Source organism: Gopherus flavomarginatus, chromosome 4, assembly GCF_025201925.1.
Source record: "Gopherus flavomarginatus isolate rGopFla2 chromosome 4, rGopFla2.mat.asm, whole genome shotgun sequence".
Lineage (NCBI taxonomy): Eukaryota > Metazoa > Chordata > Testudines > Testudinidae > Gopherus > Gopherus flavomarginatus.
In genome coordinates, this window is record NC_066620.1 from 56,246,914 (window position 1) to 56,269,640 (window position 22,727).

At 41.1% G+C, this 22,727-nt stretch overlaps 1 protein-coding gene across 4 annotated transcripts in view; it reads right to left on the minus strand.

The window, feature by feature from the left end:
- LBR (lamin B receptor) overlaps positions 1-22,727 on the minus strand; it is a 98,651-nt gene that overhangs the window by 45,388 nt on the left and 30,536 nt on the right. Inside the window, exons 2-4 of one of the 4 annotated variants that reach the window (XM_050948548.1) lie at positions 22,364-22,557; positions 4,930-5,109; positions 105-293 (exon numbers count right to left, since the gene is read on the minus strand). In XM_050948548.1, coding sequence (XP_050804505.1) covers positions 105-293; positions 4,930-5,094 — 354 coding nt within the window. In that variant the 5' untranslated portion in view covers positions 5,095-5,109; positions 22,364-22,557. Of the gene's footprint in view, positions 1-104; positions 294-4,929; positions 5,110-9,057; positions 9,694-9,728; positions 9,891-22,363; positions 22,558-22,727 lie in introns of those variants that run through there. The other 3 variants (XM_050948547.1, XM_050948546.1, XM_050948549.1) reach the window with 3 other exon arrangements.

Genomic DNA, 22,727 nt, shown 5'->3' on the forward strand with positions numbered 1-22,727 from the left:
TTTTCACTCCTCTAAAAAAATGTCATTTTAGACTATACATGTTTATAGAACACAGTACATATCAGTGCAAGTAGACAGATCTCAATCAGAAATGAATCCAATACCAGAAGAGTTAAGTTAGTTTCCCGAACTGTTTTCTTTTTCTCATCTCTAGATTCTCTGCTTTGGGAGGAAGAACGACGTTTGCCTTTTGCTGACCGACCAGGAGAACGAGATCTGGATCTGCTACCACTGCGTCTGGAAGGAGAACTTGAGGAAGAATTGCTTTTTCGAGGTTTAAATGATGATACAGACTGAAAGAAACAGGAAACATTAAATATGATTTGTAAAGGTTTTGCTAAATGAAAGAATAAGTTGTCATAAAAATAGAATTAGACAGTAATTTTAGCTGTTATTTCTCAATATATATTTGTACCATTGAAAACATCTAATACCTATAAAAATGTTTAACTATTTGTAGTAAATTTAGGACTCAAAGGGACTCAATTTTCAGCTCTAGCAATTGAGCAGAGACCATGGTAATGCAAAGCTTCCCTACTCAGCTAACATTCCACAAGACCAAGATGGAGCGACAATCTCATTAGTATTTAGTCCCTATTCTTCCATTTCTGGTTAATACTGAAGCAACCGAGACGAGACAGGCTTGAGTACCTGGTTGCTTCAGGTCTCCTTAACCCTTGCCAAATTTGGGTGCAGACCTGGGTATAGCACAGAGACTGCACTAACAACATTGTAATACATGCTCCTTCTAGCTGCAGTAAAGATCAAGGTGTTCATGTCAGCTGCCTATGATTCCAGTGACTCTTCTAACAATCCCAGCAGCAGTAAACAGGCTGCCCTCTGAGATCTTGTCTCAGATATTGCAGAAAATAATATTTGGAAATTTTCTGTCATCAGTACTCTCTCACTGAGTTCTGCAGAACTCAAACTTGTTTCCCCTGTTGTTCAGTGTGTACACAGGTCCCTGAGGAAAACTGAAATACAGTATTTTCAGCATGCTGATACCACCCAGCTCTATTTCACTGTCATCGGTCCAACCAGTTCTGTTGGATGGCTTCTCCCTGAGATTGTAGAGATTAGAGGTACGGATGAGACCAAGTTGTTGCACTTCAGCAAAGATGCTACACAGAAGAGCTTTTCCCGTCGACAGACGTACCACCTCTCAATGAGGTGGATTAACATGCTGGCAGGAGAAGCCCTCCCCTTGACATAGCGCTGTCTACACTAGAAGTTAGCAATGCATTTATACCAAGCTCAGTGACGTGGATTTTTCACATCCCTCAGTGACGTAGTTATACCCATGTAAGTTTACAGTGTAGACTAGACCTCAGTCTAAAATAAAACTAAGATTAGCTGGGAGAAGCAATTATAAAATATTACATGACAACAATTATCTTCCTTTTAATGTAAGGTGTCTACCTACTACTTGTTAAAGTTTGCATTGTGACAGTATGGTTGAATTCCCAGCTACTGCTCAATGATCTTATTAGCAGTTGTGGTGAGGAAGACTCATCTATATCTGACCAGGTGACTGAAATCACTTCATTCAGATGTGAACTCTGTTACTTCTGCATTTATCACCTAATGATTAGATTACTGCAGTGTGTTTTGCACAGGGCAACACACTTCAAGTCAACCTGGAAACAGAGTGCTGTAGAATGTTGCAGCCAATTTAAAAAGCAGTATTTCTCACTAAGAACACGTAACACCAATGTTTCAGGATCCATATTAGTTTCTGGATGAAGTTTAAGATATTGTTTTTCACATATAAAACTGTAAGGGTAAAGTTTTCAAAAGCACCTAAGATGGTATGTCTAAAGCTATGTCTATACTATACAGCTTCGAGCGACATGGCCGTGTTACTAAAGTCACACAGTGTAGCCACTCTTTGTCAGCTCTCCTGCAACAAAACACTTCTACCCCCAATGAGTGGCATTTGCGTTGGCAGGAGAGCGCTCCTGCCAACAAAGCGCTGGTCACACTGGTTCCTCTTGCCAGCAAAATGTTTGTTGGAGGGGGCGGGGGAGAGTTCTATCATTCAATTGCCAGTGTAGACATTACTTCACTCAAGTAAGGCTATTTTATGTCAAATCCTAGGGAAGACAAGGTAATCTGTAGCTTTCGCACAATTTAGCAGGTTAAGTTGGTAGCCTACACTAACTCAATTTTCTAATTTACATTAAGAAACCACCTGTCTTTGATAATGGTGACAAGGCCACAGTGATTTAGAGGCCAACATCCTACTGACTTTCAGTACAAATTTAAACGTCTAAGTCATTTGGGAACTATTTGGAAATTTTATCCTCAATGGCTTGGGGACCTGCCTACTTGGAAAGCTATTCTTTCCTGTGCTATGCTTCTGCAATAATAGTCAATAGAGGTGCTCAAGTTGGAAGATAGTCAGTATTAAAGGCTGCTGGTAGGACTTTTAAGGTGAGGACATTGCTTTTTAGATTTTTTTGATCAATGTACTGAATATTGTTTTGCTTCAATTTGTTAAATCTAAACCCCACCACCTGGGAGCAAAACTCTATTCAAACACATCCAAGGCCCTCACTGATGACTGAGAAAATTCCCACTCCGTTCTGTGCTAATACAAATCATCTAAGTTTACACAAGGAAGGTAAGGACCTGTAATTCACCAATGTGAAGCTCTGTTGTGAGAAACAGATTAAGATTTTAGGTTAACTTAAACAGTATCCTGTTTGTTACCTTTCTTATTCTTACAAACCAGTTGTTTTCAGGGTTCTGTTGCCAGAGGTTCTAACATACAGCAAACAAATCCTTTTAAGATGTATTAAAAGGCACATAAAGAAGAGTGTTAAAACATTTTAAAAATAAGTAAACTTTCATTTCAATAGCCTCCCTTATTTCCTATTTGCATAGTCTTTTATAGGGGGAAAACCTTTGCTTGGCAGTGAATAAGATGGCATCAAAGACTCTTTTTATAGCTTTCAGGTTTTGTTTCTCAAATTCAATCCTGCTTCTTCATAAGACGACAGATCATACACACACAGGAGAGGCAAAAAGATGAGTAAAAGATTTTTTTAAAAAATACAGCATCTAATATTTGTTCAGTTTCTGGAAAAAATAATCACTTGTACAGTATTTAGCACAAAATTCAGATACCTAATCTGGGGGCAAGACAAATTTTATCCATCACTTTTACTTTGCCCCTGGCATCGCAAAGGGCATATCTGTCGTACTTGGGTAAAACCAACCTAGTTAGACAAGTAGAAAAGTCTAACTAGGACTATGGAATCTAACTAGGACTAAGATTATGGAAAAAACTGATTAGGAAGGGACCAGTAGTAGAAATCTTAGATTCTCTTCTCAGGACTTGTTCAGGAGACGTTAATATCTCTGGTCCCTTCGCTTCACCTGATCTGAACATATTTCAGGATTAGGAAAGAGAGGAGTTTCTTTGTCCCAAGAGTGGTGGTGAAAACCATGATGGTGCAGCAGAGTTTTTATTCCCTTCATTATCGAAATTACTAAATATTGCTCAGAAAAGCAGTGTTTAGACTAGAGAGCAACTTTGCCCCAAACTGAATGGAACAAGTTTTCACTAGTCCTCATACGAATGCTTCCTATCATTTAAACACGTTTTTCTTTCTAAAAACAACTCTAACCTCATCAGGAGCCATAAGAAACCTCTAACAAACAGATTCTCATATGAACAAAAAGAGTTCACATAATTCCTTTCACTCTTTTGTGTTGAGCAGCGATTTTAAATAACTTGCTTATAAATTTAAATGACCTCTCTTTCATCCACTTTAGACTATTTAAGACTTCAACAAAGAGTACAATTCTACATAATTTCACGAGTTACCAATGGTGGAAACTGAAATGTTGAGGGGATTCAGGATTTTTTTACCACCATGTCATCTAATCATCCTTGAAATAAGCACCTGAAAACACACTGATAAAAATGCCTCATCCAAGTCTATAATACATAACCACAATTTACCATCTCTAGTGGAGAATTCAGAATCCCATTTTTTCTTGTACAACACAGCCAACCACAGAAGACAAGATTGCTATCTAAAAATTAGGCCTACCATCTTTCAGATCTTTTTTAAAAACACCTTTCAAGCCTTTACACATCAAAAAAAAACACAACACACACACACACACACACACAAAAAGAGAAGGAAGTATACTTCCTTCCATTCTTTTGCAGCTCACATGTAAGGATCAAGATTAAGAAGTATCCTAAAGTACCATCAATTTAAAAACTACATCTAAAAAGGTTGTACCTTCTATCCGTAATACTATAATGGAAGTTTCTTCCTCCCAGTTTACTTTATGCATTTGACAGCACTGTGTGTCTATTCAGTTTTAGCATTCTGCTGATGTCAGCTGACTTCCTGTCTCATGTATTAGCACACGGATATTACATTCAAGGGAAACTCATAGGCAGGCCCTACAAGAAGGCATTCACAAGTAATAGCAACTGAACAAATTTAAGAGGCAAGTAGCAGGTACATGGCACAGAGTAAGGAAGAGAAGGATGGGCTTGAGCATGTATGGTGTTACTCTCATCATCCCTAAGAACTCTACTAGTGGTCACTGGAGCAGAATACCCTTACAAAAAGAGTATTTTTTAATTGCTCTGTACATAGTATTTTAAAAAGGGTATTTTAAACAAATTTAGATTTTGTTTTTTTTAATTGGCTTTATTTAACAAAAATCTACTTAAAATCTAGCTAACAGCTCTGTAGGCAATTCCACAATTGTGTGGTACAGTCCTCTAATGGGAGTTCTATTTGTGGAATACTTGCAGGCCTGGGCCTTCATTTTCAAAAGTTTTTTAGATAGCAAGTTGGATCACGGTTCTTAAAACTTTTAATATAGTACACATTATGAACTTAGTCAAGACTTCAATATGGATTCTAAATATTGTTAATTATACAGATGAACACTTACCCTTATATCGCTTTCCCTCAACTCAAGCTCAGTTCCATCTTTGTATTGAACAGTGTAAAGGTGAGTGAGGTCATTATAGCTAGTTATTTGCACTTCATAATAGAGGACACTTCCTGGCCAACGACCCATCACCACCTCACCAGTCGCAAATCTTCTGTTTGGCATTTTCCAAAAAGAATCCTTTAAAAAAAAAAAAACGGTTTTACATCAAACGACAAATTTAAGCCAGGTCTTCATTCCCACCTTTCTCCCACCTCCAATCTTTTAGTACAGAAGCATAACTATCATGGCCTATTCTGGAATGCAAAAATAAAGCATTCCAAATCTATTGAATCTACATGTGTTATCCATATTATGCACCAAAATAAAATACCTATTTTAAAAGAACATTATTAAAATTGCCAAGTCAAGCACTCAGAATTTAGGAAATACCAGAATTAAGGTTGCTTACGCAACTTTAATCTGTGTCTCCCCCAGAAAATATATTATGATACAGTCCTTAGTAACATGATCATAAACTATTTTTTCCACAAGATCCCTATCTCATTCAATGCACAAGCTAGATGGTACTCACTGAATGAGCATCTATATTATTCTCACTCAATGACATACTGCCTCATATCTTATTTAATGCACATTATTGAAACTGCTGTGAAGAGAGAATTATTAAAATTTCCTCATGGGTTTTTCTATGGTGTACATCAGTGTTTCCCAAACTTGAGACACCACTTATTTAAAGAAAGCCCCTGGCGGGCCAGGCCGGTTTGTTTACCTGCCGCATCCACAGGTCCAGTCGATCGTGGCTCCCACTGGCTGCAGTTCGCTGCTCCAGGCCAATGGGAGCTGCTGGAAGCAGCGGCCAGTACGTCTCTCGGCTCCTGACACTTCCTGCAGCTCCCATTGGCCTGGAGCAGCTCAGTGGTTTTAGCATTGGCCTGCTAAACCCAGGGTTGTGAGTTCAATCCTTGAGGGAGCCGTTTACAGAACTGGGGTAAAAATCTGTCCAGGGATTGGTCCTGCTTTGAGCAGGGAGTTGGACTAGATGACCTCCTGAGGTCCCTTCCAACCCTGATATTCTATGATTCTATGTAATTAGAGACTATATCATAATGCATATACTCCGCCCAAAGGGGCTAAATTAAGGTTGCGTAGGCCTTTCTTAATTAAGCCGCCTGAGATATAACCAGATGTTCATTTTGTTTTCTCTCCACTATTCCAACATAGGAGACCATCTGACTGAAGTCCTAGAATAAAACAATCAATCCCAGGACTTTCCTATTCCAGGTAATCTTCACTTTTGTTGAGTTCATGGATGCCACAATCAAGGGAGTTACAGATCCTCTACCTGCAGATTCCAGTTATTTGAATGATAAGTCATGCTAGTAGTATGAGACAAGATCAATTCACCGCACTTCTGTGTAAAGCCAGTGGACAGTGTGGTAAAAAGGTTTATAGGGCTGTCACACTGATCATATGCTTCAAGGGAGGTGGACAGAAAACAGAAGTTCTATTGGCATTGGCAGAATGTGCAAAACCACTCTGCTGCATCCCTGAGAAAGACCAATAAAGGTCAAGTAAAACAGCAGAATAAACAAGGCCACACAAACACATACTGAGGGAGCCAGAAGAACAAAATATTTAATATGCTGTATCGCCAGGCTGCCCTAAAAGAATGGTTAAACTACATTAATTCCAATACTGTAAATCCAATTTATTTGAAGGTATTGGATTTGTTTTCTGTGTTATCCCACCTCCCACCTCTTTCTGTGAGAGCTCAGGATCCAATGCTGATACCCCAAAAGAGGTGAGAATCTTGAGCAGGGGTAGGCAACCTATGGCATGGGTGCTGAAGGTGGCATGCAAGCTGATTTTCAGTGGCACTCACACTGCCCAGGTCCTGGCCACCGGTCCGGGGGGCTTTGCATTTTAACTTAGTTTTAAATGAAGCTTCTTAAACATTTTTTTAAACCTTATTTACTTTACATACAACAATACTTTAGTTATATATTATAGACTTACAGAAAGAGACTGTCTAAAAATGTATTATTGGCACACGAAACTTTAAATTAGAGTGAATAAATGATGAGTCAGCACACCACTTCTGAAAGGTTGCCAACCCCTGATCTTGAGGATGCTTTCAAATTAGAGAGCCATCAGAACTTTCAGAGCTAGTTAGGAGGCACTGCTACCTCTGGGATTGACTGACACATGCATAAAGTGATCTAGAGAGACAGATGAATATTCAGAGACAACACAACAGGGACACATACAGGAAGCCTCCTGCTCTTCTTACTGACCTGATCTTTGGACTAGCTATGTCATACTTCACACCAGGAGAGAAAGAGGCAGGAAAATGATTTCCAAAAGACCAAGTCTTATCACCAAAATGTTACCCTTACATAACTTAATACCTCCTTGCACTCTTGCTGCTGTGGAGTGCAAAAAGAGTTACAGCCCCTCTGAACCACTGAATGAGCATCCAATAACACTTTCTTCCCTCAGAATCCTTTAGTAGCCCATCTCCCTACCAGGACTGAAGGGAGAAATAAAACTGAAAAAAACTTTTCCTGTTTGGAAATGTTGGGAGAACTCCAAAGGAACCCACTGCTTTGCCATATTGAGGAGAAACACTGAGGAGAGTTGAACATTTGCGCATTATGCTGTGCATACTAGAAGAGAGAAAGACAGTTTTTCAGAAGACAGAAGGTGAAGAGAGACTCTATACTTTGAAGATCAGGAAGAACATGCCAGTAGTCATGTCTAATGGAACAGCAGGTAGTCACAAAGGAGAAGTTAGTTTTATGTTCAAACACTCTGTAAAAATAAACTATGACAGATAATTTTAGGATCACCGTTTCCACTGTTTGTCTGCCTGTCTTGGACACGTAAATGCTGGCATCTACCACCATTTTAACCATTGTGTAATCTGGGCGTGATTAGGTAACGTGATTAAGTTAAAGTATCAGCAGTCAATGGGACCTTGTCCATACTACTGTTCACTGCTGTTAGCAAGGGTGGGAACATCTTTAATGAAGAGTGGCTGTCTCTATGCTAGGTTATGTCATCAGTCCTCCTATGGTCAACCTGTACTCTAGCTGCTCTTCAAATTGCCTTTTGCATTTTACAGTTTCACAGTGCAGTTTCCAGGTCATGGACTGTACAGTACTTAAATAATATTTAAATCACCCTTTAGGAAAAGCTCTCCACAATACTCACTAAGGTACAGCTTTCAATGGAAGAAGTGCTCGCAGTGCATAAAGTTAAGCACATATCTAAGTTTTCGTACAATTGGGGCCTAGGAGATTATGTTTGCCCATACCATCACTCATACCACTTTCACATTAAATCAAGAAAAACTGAATACAAAAAGTTCAGAATAATCATCATTATACTTACAATCTAGAATTATTTGTATAGTGCCAATGTAAGGATTTGATTAGGAAGAATGGAATAAGCAAGTTAACTGTTTAAGAACTAAGAGGAGTAAAACACTATTTTTTAAAAGTCAGATTATACATGTTTACATATAGTTTAACGCACTTACAAAACTTGGAAAATAAAATGTGTTTGCAAGCAAACATAAATAGGCTTAGGGCAAAAACAAAACAATATTTTGATCTGACTTTAACTATCCTTATATTAAGTATACCAAAAGAGTACAGTAAATAGTTGGGTGTCAAGTAAAAAAAAAAAACAACAATCATTTAGTGTAACTACCACAGAAGTATTTTGCATAGTATCTTTCAAACCAGCCTTAGCCAAAAAAAAATTAATATATATTACCTAATTTCTTGCCAGTGTTAAGAAAAAGAAGAAAAGACAACACCACCACACCATCTTCCTATTTCTATACAGCATTTACATTTTAAACTGAAAAACAACTGACAAAGACCATCACTGACAACTACTAAATACCCAACTGAAGAGAAAATCTGTCAGCCTTTGCAAAGCAAATCTTGAAGATATTAGAGAAGAAAATGTGCATTCGTCCCCTTTAAATATACTTTCAACCAGAAGCATTCACAATGGAGGGAAAAAGTCATAATTTAAACTTTTCCCATTTAACTTGATAGAAACGCTTCCTTGATAAATGGCTTGAGCTCGCCCTGGAAACGCAACAGATCTCACGTTGTTTTGTGGATCGGGAATCCTCCCCGGCAGTGCGAGTAACGAGAGTGAACGGTGACGAGGAAACGATCCCGTGACCATCACTTTCCTCTTCAGCCCCCCGCAGCCCCGTTTTTGCGCGCGATGTAAAGTCTCGCTCGTTTGTTTCGCAGCGTTCCGCGCGCCCCAGGCCTCAGCCCGCCCGCGCCTCGCCAGTTAGCCCGGAAGAGGCGAGGTACTCAGCCGTCGTCCGGCTCTTTCGCAGGGGGGCACGTCCCCTCGGACACCGCCGCGCCCCACAGGGCAGCCGGCCAGTCTCGCGCGCTGGGCAGGGCCCTACACGCCGGTTTTCATGGACGCTTCAGGTTGCGGGGCTCCCTCGCCACGAGCCTCCCCTCGGTTACTGTCCGCCCCCCGCCGTGTAGAAAGGAGGCGAGGGCGGATGACGGAACCTGTCACCGCCCGCTCGGAGATGCGAACGCCGCTGGCGGGATGTTAACGAGCGAGAGAGGTCGGGGACGAGCAGTTTAACACCAGCCCCCAGAAGCACAGAGAGAAACGTCTCGGCACCGCGAGGCCCCCAGCGTGGGGGAGGGGAATGGAGGAAGCGACTGGACGGTGCCCTTCCTCCCGGGAAAGCCGCTGAGGGGGTGTGTCCTGGTCCCCGGCTGCCCTCAGTCCCGGGTCCTTACCTGGGCTGCCGCCCCCACCTGGCCTGGCCGGAATCGCCTCTGCGACACAGCAGGAGCCGGAGCGGAGCGTCTACGAGCTACGAAAACCACTACCCCGAGCGACGGTTACAGGGCCGCTGGCGCGCGAGGCTTCGGCCGCAGCCCCGCCCCTTCCTGCGAGCTGTTGGGCGCCAACAGTCCCCATTGGCCAGGTCGCCGGGTTTGAATCGCGACCGAGACGCGGAATTGGCTACGAGTCGGTGGCGCGTTCCATCCTTTTGTGCCGCTGTCGGGCCCTCCGAGTGACTGAGCTGCCCCAGGCCAGCAGGGAGCTGCATGTCCGAGTTCGTCCCCGCGCCTCGGGGAAGGAAAACTTCAGCCTCGCTCATCGGGACACTCAAATCCTAGCCCCTCCCCCGGCCTCTGCCTTATTAGGGGGGTGGAGGAAACAGATTCCTGCCCAGAGCACCAGAACCCAACCCCCCCCCTTCCCTCATTGAAGGGGACCTCTTCTGTCAGAGCAACCACTTGCCACCGTGGTTGCCAATCCTCCAAGACTGGCCTGGAGTCTCCAGGAATTAAAGATATGGACATGTGATCAAATCTCTAGGAATACATCCAACCAAAATTGCCAACCTTACCTGCAACTAACCAGGGGAAAGGGAAATGGAGACTGACTCAGGGAGGGGAGAGGAGACACCTAAACAGCTGAAAATGGTTTAACTAGTTGACAAGCACTTAGGCTGCTTGCAGAGGTATTTTTTATGTCAACTCTGGTCAGCAATTAAGCCTCTTCACCATATACATGTCCGCAGCACACTTCTATGGAGACAGCTGTGCAGCTGCAGCACTGTATGTAGGACATAAGACAACTGTTCCTGTTCCCTGGAGACAAAGAGTAGATCAGGCCTTTTACATGTAAAGAAAAAACCCCACACAGACAAATCTGAAATCATAGATCATTAGGGTTGGAAGGGACCTAAGAGATCATCAACCCTGTGAACTCACAACCCTGAGTTTAGCAGACCAATACTCAAACACTGAGCTATCCCTCCCCACTAAAATGGTTTGCTCATCTGCACTAGCATTATTCCAAGTACTGATTTAGGGGTATCAATTGCTGACAATTTTTGACAGCAACAGGTTCATTTCCCCGAACAGAGCTTGGCCTATTCTCCACTAATGTTCCAAAACATAAGATTGACAAGCATTTTACTAATAGGTTTTATACACATCCTCTGATGATGGACAATCTCAGCACATGGGAAAAACGTCACAAAGACATCATGCTAAAATAGTTTACGTCAAGTTAAAGCTTGTGGAAGGGTTCCAGTAAAGGAACACAAGGTTTGGGATGGAATACGGTTTCAGGGAAAGCTCTGGAATAGTGCTCTATATGACACTTATTTTAGCTCCATATTTAACTCCATTCTGTACAGCCTTTGTAGTAAACACTTTTCTAAACAGTTAGTACATCACAGCAGCAGATGGAAGTACATCCGAAATTCTGACTCACAGAACCAAGTTTGAGGACTGTATAGAGGTTATAGGCATTAATTCATCTAGGTTTTTATTTACCACTCAGTCATGTGGTAACTTCCTAATCCCGGGAGCTCTACTTTTTGGAAACTAATACCTCATAAAATTGTACACAAGAAGGTATATGTGTCATGGCTGTATCTAACTAGTCTCATTTAACCACATTGGTCTGTGGGCTGCAACCATAATAAGTTCATCAAGTATCATGAGAATTGGCAATACTGTCTAAAGTTCAAGTGATACTAAACGCTATATTGAGACAGTGATCAGACACACAATCTTGTCTAAAGATCACAGTATTGGAAACACCTGAGTCTTGTCTGCATTACAACTATAGTGGAGCTGCATGTGTGGTGAATTACAGGCACACAATTTTTTAAAGAAAAAAAACATACCATCATCTATAGGCAAACACTTTTCACAAAGCAATCACTTCATATTTGACCTCTCAGTCCTCATCCTCAAAGGATACCTGCACAACACCTCTTAGTTCCCAATCTCGTCTTTTGAACCCATAACTCTACTGGACCCTAAAAACCACACACGTAACAAGAACTGGTTTTATGGCCCATTATAATAACTTGTAACACACCCTGCTGCCCACTATTCCACTTGATTTGAAGTGGTCCCCGAGAGCATGTGTGAATCCCTTACGCTTAACAATATTTCCCACTTTGTATTTAGCTTGGACTCTCTAATTTCCTTCTCCAGATCTGAAGAAAAGTTCTGCGAAGCTCAAAAGCCTGACCTTTCCACCAACAGAAGGTGGTCCAATAAAGATATTATCTTACCCCACCCCAACCACCTTGTTTAACTACACAGTTTGACAGCCTAAAGGCCAAAGATACAATTTTCTCTCCCTTCATTTCCATCTGCAGGAATTGGATATTTTTTAATGAATATTATTGCACGTAAGCTAAGCCAAAGAATATAAATTTACCTCTAAAGAAGCTGAGGTTTTTAGTCATGCTGCTTCTCTTCCAGGAGTTCCAGGTTCATGGGCATTTGGTGCAAAGACTCTGTCACCGATGCACATAATACTCCTGAGGGCATTCTATGGCAAAAAATTAAAAATTCTGCGAACAATATTTTAAAATTCTGCAAACATTGTCAAATAAATGTGGAGGCTCCAGCGCGGCATTGGGGAGCACAGGCCACTTGCTGCACAGAGATGGGAGATAGCTTTGCAGCCCCCCTCCTGGGACATGGAGTAGTGGTGAGGCTGCACCCAACCCTGATACAGCACAAGGACCGGGCCTGCCCCAGAAACACCCCAGAGCCCTGCCCCTCTGCCAAGTGCACTAGGTGTGGGAAGGCAGGCTCAGCAAGGGAGGATCCAAGTGTGGAGGGATCCAGGTATGGGTTGAGAGCATTCTGTGTGGGACAGTCTGGGTGCAGGCAGCTCAGTGGGGGATCCGGGTGCAGGGGGGGATCTGGATGCACAGGGGCTTGCTGGGGGGTGTCCAGGTGTAGGTGGTGGGGCTCAGAAGAGGAGATCTGAGTGTGGGGTGAATAGAGTTCAACACAGGGATCTAGGTGTGGGGGACTCAGCAAGGGGGTCCAGATGCAGAGGGAAAGGGGCTCAGTAGGCTGGGGATCCAGGTGCAGCTAGTTAGGGCTTGGTATGGGGGGATCCAGGTGCAGGTGGTGAGTCGGGGTGATCCAGAGTGGGCTCGTCAGGGGAGTTCTGGGTGCCAGGAAGGGGTGAGGCTCAGCAGGAGGTGTGTGTATGAGGGAGTCTGGATGCACGGGGGATGGGGAAGCAGCTCCCTGTACAGGGATCCCTTCCTCTCCATCTGAGGAGGAGCGATGGGTGCAGGAAGCGAAGGGGTGGAGAGAGACTTTGCAGAGCTTCCTACAGCTGGGGGAGGGTCTGACCCAGCCCCGGATGCCATGCAAGGCAAGAGTAAATTCCATCCTGCCCAACCCAGCTGAGACTAGCAGCTGAGCCTGGCGCAGGGTAGGAGCCACCAGCCGTGTCTTCCCCAGTCCCACCCCTGCCGCACAGTGATTTACCTCTCTGCTGTCTGCCCTGGGCACTCAAAACATACTGCTGGGGAGGGTCACATGATGGCTTTTCTGGCTTCCCTTTGCTTTCCCATCAGAAAGTCATTTTTCTGCAGGGAAACAAGAAATCTGTGTGAACATAAATTCTACACATGCACAGTGGCGCAGAATTCTCCCAGGAGTAACATAATATTGACCTTTGAGGTTGACAGCTCCATTGTTTCAGGGGACTGTAGCTGCCTTGGGGGATGAAGATCTGTGTAAAGTGATACATTTTGACTTATTTCATGAGTGATTTTGAATGTCAAAATCACAACCTTGATTTCGACCCACCATATGACAAGGAGCCAAAGAGGAAGTGTGAATCACACATTATTTCCTGCTTTTTAAAATACTTCTATCTTTCTTGGGGGGAAGGGGCATTGTCATATGTGGGAGTGACAACGTAAGAATTATAATTATATTAGTTCATATTTTACTTTTTAAGACATCTACTGTTGGATTAGTACCTTTCACCAAGGATCCAGAAGCACTTTATTTAATATTAAGATTTGCGACATCCCTGTAATGTTGAAAAAAAATACAGAACCCACTTCACTTAACCACCAGAAAGCAAACATCTTTTAGATTAAATGCAGTAAACTATAATATTTTTGAATGTCACAAACAATGAACAAGATATATATACAGATTATGTATTTAAAATTTATAATAATTGGTGGTATCCCTTTAAACCATCCTGACACGAGAAAGTATGTGAGAATGACTGGCATATTTTGAAATCAGGAAACCTAAGCAATAATATTTCTTGTAATCTGCACAGAAATATATTGTGAAAAGGTAACATAAATGCACTGGGTAATTTCTCAATAAAAATAAAACGCAAGTTAGTTTTTTATTTCCACCAATAAGGCAAATGATTTATCTATTTTACCCATGCTCATTTAAAATTAATTTAATACTGTTGTAAGTATTTGGATTAAAAACCTCAAAGTCTTCTCTTCATCCATAAAATACTGAATAGTCACTGGCAATGCAAGCTCCTCTTCACTGTCCTGCCAAAGTGCCTCAACTCTGTCCTGGAGAATTGACATGACAGGGAGTTTATTTGCTTTTGTGATGTAAATAGTATCCATTAAAGGACTGACAACCCCATCCATGCAAAAACCATGAGTTAGGCTCCCAGAAATCATGTGACTATCTTAAAATTTCTGAGATTCTAAAATTAATACATTGTGGGTTGCTTTTATTTCTTTTCTGATTTTAGAGACTTGGGGGTTTGTTTTCAAGATTTCCTCTGCAGCTCTGACAGCTAGAAATGTACAGGTTTAAAAATAAATTAACAGAGACTCTCACCTAATCAAATCAGTTGGAGCTTTAAGAATAACACTAAATATTGTGTGACTCTTAATAAAATTGTGAGAGTTAGGAACACTTCACTATGAACTGAACTGAGACATCATTTGTAACAAACCAATAGTGTGAGTGTAGTATCATGTATGTTGGAATATACAATTCAAAAATGTCACTGTGTTGGTAATAAATCATACATCTGTCCATAAAGGATGACAATAGACAAGATGATGACTTACGTAACTAATCAATAACACACAATTTTCAAGTTGCCTATTTCATTGTAATACTCATTTTGCAGTCACCTATATATTTAATACTTAGTGTGAACTGTGACTATTACACTTATAAAACTTGAAATTCACTTTAAGCTCAAATATTCATCTAAAGTTTGCTTTTCACAGATATTCACATTAGTAAATCTCAGAAGCCTTAACATCCACAGAAACCAAATGTGAAAGTTAAATTTACTTTCATATTCAAATGAAGATTTGCAATTAATGTTTTCCACTGTATGCTCAGCTCTGCCCTTAACTTTCCAATTCTCCAAGGCAAAGGAAATCTTGGTGCTAATACCAACCCAGAAAGTCTATTTTTTATTCAGCTTTCTTACTAAGAAGAACAAACACCAATTTGTATTTTCTTTAACAAAATGTCCTTTGTGTTCATTTTATTTTCCACTATATAGGCTATTAAGAGGCTTCTAAATTAAATCAGGCACATAATTGAACTGGAATCAATGTCACAAAATCATGTTAGAGTACAGATTTGCAACAATCCGGTTAGTACAAAATTTGCTCTTTTTAAGACATGTTTCTTTTTGACTGACTGACATTAGATAGATCTTACTGCAAGGAGCAGAGCAACTGAAGCACATTTCTGACCTCAAGTGGGATTTTTGTTTCTGAATAGTAATCCAATATTGCACAGTTTACAGTGATAATCTATTAGGGCTTGTTTTCAGGCGGACAGCTTGTATATTTAAACAAAGAAAGATCCAATTCATGCTTATAGAAAGCCAACTTTATTTTACTAGTGATAAAGGCATATAATTAATGTGTCTAACTATGTAGGCTTTCAACTGTAATCTCATTTGGAGAATAAATATGCTTTCATAGTGAAATAGGGTCTTTTGGAGTTGTTTGTCAAACCTGGATTACAGAGCTTGTAATTTGACAACTGAGGGTTTATTTACAAAACTCAGCCAATGTACTTGCCAGTATGGATGTTAAATTAAGTGGCCATTTTAGATTAGTAATCTAAAATTATCCAATAATATTTTAATAATTAAAACATCACAAACTTGAAAACTAGTAAATTAAAAAGGCTAAAATACTTTCCCCGAGCCCTCCGCAAAAATATGTGGCTTTACAATCAAATTTTTCTATTTTCTTTTTATAAATGAAATCTGTCTCTCCTGTTGCCTAACTCACCCAAATAGGGGAAAGTGGCAGACTATATACAAAATAAACAAACAGGAAAAAGTATTGTTTTTCCTCTAATCACTTTCATTTTAGTAACTGCAGGTATTGATTGTAAGAATCATAGATAAATATTTTCAGACAGATATGAGATATTTAAAAGGTCTGTGTCCCTTAAAGAATCTGAAACTGCAAGGTAGGAATGTGCTTGAAGCTGCAAATCTGTAGATCTTGAGCAGGGGATCTCAGTTCCTGCTTCCAAAGCAGTATGGCTCGGATCAAGCTTTGCCCAAGATTTTCTCCTCTGGCTGTTGCTCCGTAACTGCCCCTCATCAATGGGGCAAAATCTACTTCAGATAATGTTAATAAGTGAGGATTAACTGAGGCAGAGACTTCCCACAAAGTCAAGGCGATGGTGAGAAAACAATGCTGGTGAGCAGTAGTGTCACTGTCCCCATTATCCTTGCCCGCAAGGAGAAGCATCTGCATATTCAAAGGAAGTGCCTCAGCAGAAGAATGCTTTAAAAGGAAATTAAACAATAGATCCCAATTCTCCTTAGTAGAGGCGGTTTGCAAAAGGCTATGTCTGAGGTTAAGAGGAAATATAAAAGTGATGGACTATAGTAGGAATTTCATGTGGGTAGTTACATCTGGGCACCATATGTTGCACTGTTTTCTGGTTCACTTCCGCATGTAATTTAAGATGTGTGTTTAAATCTATAAAGCCCTACATCATGCCTGAAGACCTAACTACTTTAGGCCCTATGCCTGCAAACATGGTATTACCATGCTTAAATGTACATATGAGTAGTCCCATTTACTTCAATTACACTGAATATGTGCACAAAATTAAGTATGTGCAAGTTTGAATTACCAGGGCCTTACAGACTGCTTTTCCCCACAGTATGCACCCACTCAAGAGCAGAGTTCAGCCCATGCATTCTCAGTTAACAGTCCCAAGATTTAAAATTCAGAGGCTGGCGGCAATGTATTTTTGGTGAACAATCCATAACTCTGGAACTAGCTTCCCTTGTCTGCCAGAGCCTGAATTTGATGAACTTCAGGAGCCCCTAATTGTTTATCCATGCCCTTGCCTGAGTAAGGGTTTGAATGGAAGGTACTTTTTGTAACTGATTTGGCTAGAGACAAAAAGAAAAGAAATAAGAATGGTGGGGAGAAATAAGAGGGCATTGGGGAAGGGGGCACACACAGAGCCCCTGGCATGGGCTAGTTCATTTTTCATCCTTTATGTTGGTGGTCTACTTTTACCATTTCACTTACTTTGAAAAATGAAACTATTCTAATTAGTTTATGGTAAATTTCTCACCTTGGTTCTTATGCTCTAACATAAATCAAAACGCTGTGTTTGATTTACAGTTCTGACAGAGGAAAGTTTAAATACTTCTTTAAAAAAAAATTCCAAGACCAGGGTGGGCAGGGGGGAAGGGCAAAAGCTTACTGAAAACACTTCTGGAAAATTTTTTAATATTTTGCATCAAAACTACTTGGCTTGTCAGTTAAAGAGAAACTATTAATAGAGTAGAAAAAAAATTGTTAGTAAATATTCTGAAGGTTGATCTTTAACTTTTTAAAAATTATTAATAGGAAAACTGCCAACAAATTAGAGTATTCTTTTGGGAGAGAACATGGTCTTGTAGTTAAGGATAGAACAAAAAGGCAGGACTCCTACCTCCTATTTCTAGCTTTGCCACTAATTTATTTTGTGATGCTGGGCAAGTCATGGGGTCACAAGCTGAAGATACAAATTAATAAATACATTTTACTTTTTACTCAAGCAAAGCTCCTATTCAGTCACCTAGTGTTCAGTTGTTTCCCCAGACTGTGCCTCAGTTTCTCCATTGAAGGGGCATATAAATAATCCCTTTCTACCCACCAAGACTATTGTGAGGTCAAATTAAGTGATTGTAAAACACTTTGAGATTCTCTAGTAAAAAGTGCTATAAAAGAATTTCAAGAGCATTACACAATTATTCAAAATATATAGAAGTACATAAGATACACAATCATATAAAAGATAACTTAGTTTCACTGACTGTGTTAAATATATGCAAAATATATCTAAATAAACCCTAGAGAATCCCCCCAACCTGGACCTTTTCCTCTATCTTTTAGCAGTATAACTAATGTTAAAAAAACAGAATAACAAACACATTTTAATATAAAAAGAAATTTGCCAAACAATATATGCAACAAAAAGTGAAGAGAGAGAAATATAATATTTAAACTTTATACTAATATTTGAGGCATGGAACACTTACCACACATTGAACTAACAAGGAAGAGCTACTCATAATTCTACAAAATTTCCTTTGCTTGGGGCTGTTCCTGCAATATTTATTACTCCTTTTTCCTTACAGAAGGACTCAGCCCTTTAATCCTCATTCAGACCTTTGCAACTGAAACTAAACCCAGTTGCATGCACTCTCAGGCCTGGTCTACACTAGGGGGTGGGGTTGATATAAGATACACAACTTCAGCTATGGGAAGGTATTCCTGTAGCTGAATTCGACATATCTTATTTCGATTTACCTCCCGCCCTCACGGTGTGCGATCGACGGCTGCGGCTCCCCCGTCGATTCTGCTACTGCCGCTCGCAGTAGTTCGAGGAGTTCTGGAGTTGACGAGGAGCGCGTTCGGGGATTGATATATCGCGTCTAGATGAGACGCGATATATCGATCCCCGATAAATCGATCACTACCCACCGATCCAGCAGGTAGTCTGGACTACCCTAAGTATCCAATTTACTTTGATTTTCTCTTTCCCACACTCATGCAGTGACATACCTAGCATCCAGCCCTTGTATAAGTGAACACAATTCTTTCTTTGTATGATAGTGTAATGTTTCATTTTTTCTTTCAAAAAACAAATTTTCATGATGATCCTTTCTTGTGTATTTTCCCATTGTCCTATCCTCTTTTTAAAGATTTCTGTATTAAGATTTTTTTTCCTCTCACTTGAAAATGATAAATAAATGTTATGGAACAGACAAATAACTTTGCAAAGGTACTCATTAGTCCAGTCAGAGACAGGATACTGGACTAGATAGACCTCAAGTCTGATTCACCATGGCAATTCCTATGTTCCTATTATTTCTCCATTTTAAAGCCAGGGAAAGTGAGGCAAGAGAGGAATTATTTACCCAAGATCACACAGAGAGCCAATGACAGAGCAAGGAATGCAATCCACATATTATAATTCTCAGTCTCATGCCCTGTCCAACAGACTGTATTCCCCCCCCCTTCACAATTGGGACTACACAGGCTGGCCCCCCTGACCACATAGAGCCCCATGGATTTCAGTGGGGCTCCCGGCAGGCACAGGAATTCACTTGCACAATGCTGATTGCAGGGTCAGCTTTGTGCATGTGCCGCCTCTATTAACAGCCTGCGGGAACTCCAAAAACAACATGCATAGAGATGAAAACCAGTGAGAATTATTAGAAATTTTAAAATATAGAGTACACAGAAAACAAAGGTGTCTGTTTTATATCTATACACACTAAAATGAATACACCTGAACTTCAGGGAAACTCAGATCCAGATCAGAGCTTTGCAATTCAGGGTCTCATCTTTGATACACAGCTCAGTGTTCAAAATTGTACATCTGATTAATTGAAAAATCATCACACTATGTAGCTTCTGTGTTGCAGATCACACAGCAAGCAGATCACACAGTATGTTGGCTTTCTGTGCAGCTTATCATTCATGATAATGGGATTTCTCACTTGCATCAATGCTACTGATGTTTGTTAAGCAATATTTTTATCTAAAAATGTCACTTTGAACGGGGGGAAAGGTTTATGAATAATACTAGAGGAAGGAAGAAACTATCATGAAAGGGCAATCTTTGGCTGCTAATAAGGGAACATGAAAGGCGACCCACTCCATAAAACAATCTAGGTGAAATTCAGCTCACCCCCAAAACCTTGAGAGATTGAGCTTTATGTGGATGAAGCGCATGGAGGCTGCAAGCAAAATCCCTTAGCAGCCACTGCTCCACTCTGTTGAAATAATACCTACAGCCCATCTGTGCCAATTATGTGGGGCTCTGGGGACAATGGGGACTTGTCAATACTTGGGATTTTACCCACTGGTGACCAGCCATTGATGCAGGTGCACCTGTGCAAATCTCTATTGTAGACGAGCTGCTCTGCTATAAATCACAATTTATACTGGTGCAGCTACAGTGATGGCTGGCCACAAATGGGTGAAATCCCCAGTGTCTGCCGTGGCTTAGCCTGACTACACTGGATATTTGCACAAATGCAATTATATTAGTAGCTGGCCACCAATAGCTATAACCAGGGCAAATCGCCATATCTGAATAATCACAGATTCTCTGACTTTTTCTCTTATCTGTTGCCATTACTATACAGGGGGTCAGCAGAGATCATCTCTGTGATGTACATGCATTACGGAACTCACGTATAGAGCTAATTAATTGGCAGATGCTCCCACACTGCCTCATTATTGTGCATTAGTGAGGTGGAGGCCTTCCAAGGCATATCCACATTAAGGTGTATTTCACCTATGCACTAATCTACTGGTTAAAAAAAGGCAGTTCTTTATGTCTTTATTTTATCATAGATATTTCCCAAAACAACTTTTTTAGTTGTTTTTTTTAAAATGCTTATTATGCACTCATTCATAATAGGTTTCATCTCAAACAATTTAACCTGCTTCTGGAGGTACTGAGCTCCTTGTGATAAAGCAGGAATATATTTTAATGGTAGCAAGGTTTCAGTGACATACCCATGACAGCTACCTATTGAAAAGCAGAAGTTAATACACTGTTACATAGGAAATTCAACAGAAGTTAAAAGAATGCAGTGAAATACTTTTGTAAGCATTGTTTTAAATCCACATATCATTGGACAAGGAAGGCAAGGGTCTCCAGGGAAGAAGAGGAGAAAAGAGGGACCTAAGAGAGAGCTGAACTGTAGTACCTCATGCTTTGTCTGCTGATGGTTTCTGTAGAGCCCAAGAGCTGGTCTACACTAGAAAGTTAGGTTGATATAACTATGTCTCTCAGGGGTGTGAAAACCCACAGAGATATAGTTAAGCCAACGTAGGGCTCGTCTACACTGCAAAGTTGTCGACAAAACTTTTGCCTTTCACAGGTACTTTAACCCCCCACCCCCCCAAGACAAAAGTTTTGCAGACACAAGTGTCAGTGTGAACGTAGCTTTGTGTAATGACAAAGTGCCGACAAAGTACCGAAAAAGAGTGTTTATACACACTGACTTTTAGCAACAAGGCCTTGTCGCTAAAAGCTGCGTAGACAAGCCCTTAAACACCAGTGTTGACAGCGCTAGGTCGACAGAAAAATTCTTTCATTGACCTAGCTACTACGTTTACTACATTGCTGTGGTAAGTGTCTACACTACAGCAGCACAGTCGCAGCTGTGCCACTGTAGAGTTTCTAGTGTGGACATATTCTAGGGGAACAAAAGAGGGTGGGGGAAAATTGAGTACATCATTCCTCTCATTGGATACATAGGTTGGAAAACAGGCGCCCGCTTTTTCCTTTGCCTGGGGGTCCTCAACCCTCGCTCAGCCCCAGGCCCTGCCCCCACTGCACTCCACTGCTTCCCTCAAACTCCCACCTTGCCCTGCCTCTTTCCACCCCTGCTCTGCCCTAGACCCCATTCCCACTCCACCCTTTCCCCCAAGCCCTTACTCGTGGCCCCTTCGTGCCCAGTTCCCTCCCCTACCCCAAGCGCACCATGTCCCCATTCCTCCCCCTCCCTCTCAGCGCCTCCTGCATGCCATGGAACAGCTGATCGCAGCGGGCGGGAGGTGCTGGGACGGAGGGGGAGGAGTTGATTGGTGGGGCTGCTGGTGGGCAGGAGGTGCTATGGGGATGGAGGGAGCTGCTGCTGATAGGTGCTAAGCACCTGCTAATTTTTTAATGTGGATGCTCAAGCCCTGGAGCACCCAGGGAGTTGGTGGCTATAGTTGGAAATATAACTGCAGCTGCTTCATTCTGAAATTCTTTGGCAGGCCTTGGGTTGTGCCTGCCAGTTGCTCTCTCTTGTGTTTGAATTTAGTACATTAATATGTTATGCGTTAAAAGGTGTCATCCATCAGCATAACAGAGTTTATACATTCAAACATTTTCTGCTCCTCATGTGCCCACTTTTCTATATTGGATCTATATTCTGTTGGACCTTGGACCCAGATCCATAAATCAATGGGATTTATGCTTAATGTGCCACCGTGTAGACTGATCTTGGGGAGTTTCCTTATAACTCGGTCTAAACCCAACTCTATATTTCAGTACCTTTTTCGAAGCTTAAAAGTTTCTTTAGGTACCTTTTTAGAAGCTTAAAACAGTTTCTTCCTTCCTCCACTTGTCAAGCATTGATGTTTATTTGCTTCTGTTACGGATCACAAATCCACCATATCTTGGAGCCCAATCCTTCTACTGAAATCAAAAGGAGTTTTGCCATCTAGTGGAAACGGGAGCTGTATTTCCTTTTTCTCATGATCAGTCAAGGTTTCTCCACCTGAGGAGGGTCATGAAAGCCTAGCATGAGGGTCACAAGGCAATGAAAATTTTATTACAAACTAAAGTAAAGAAAAATCTCACTTCCCACATACACTTACACACTTCAAGGTCAAGTATTCTCTGTCAATTGTTTAAAACACTTACACCAATAATTATAACCTATATAAT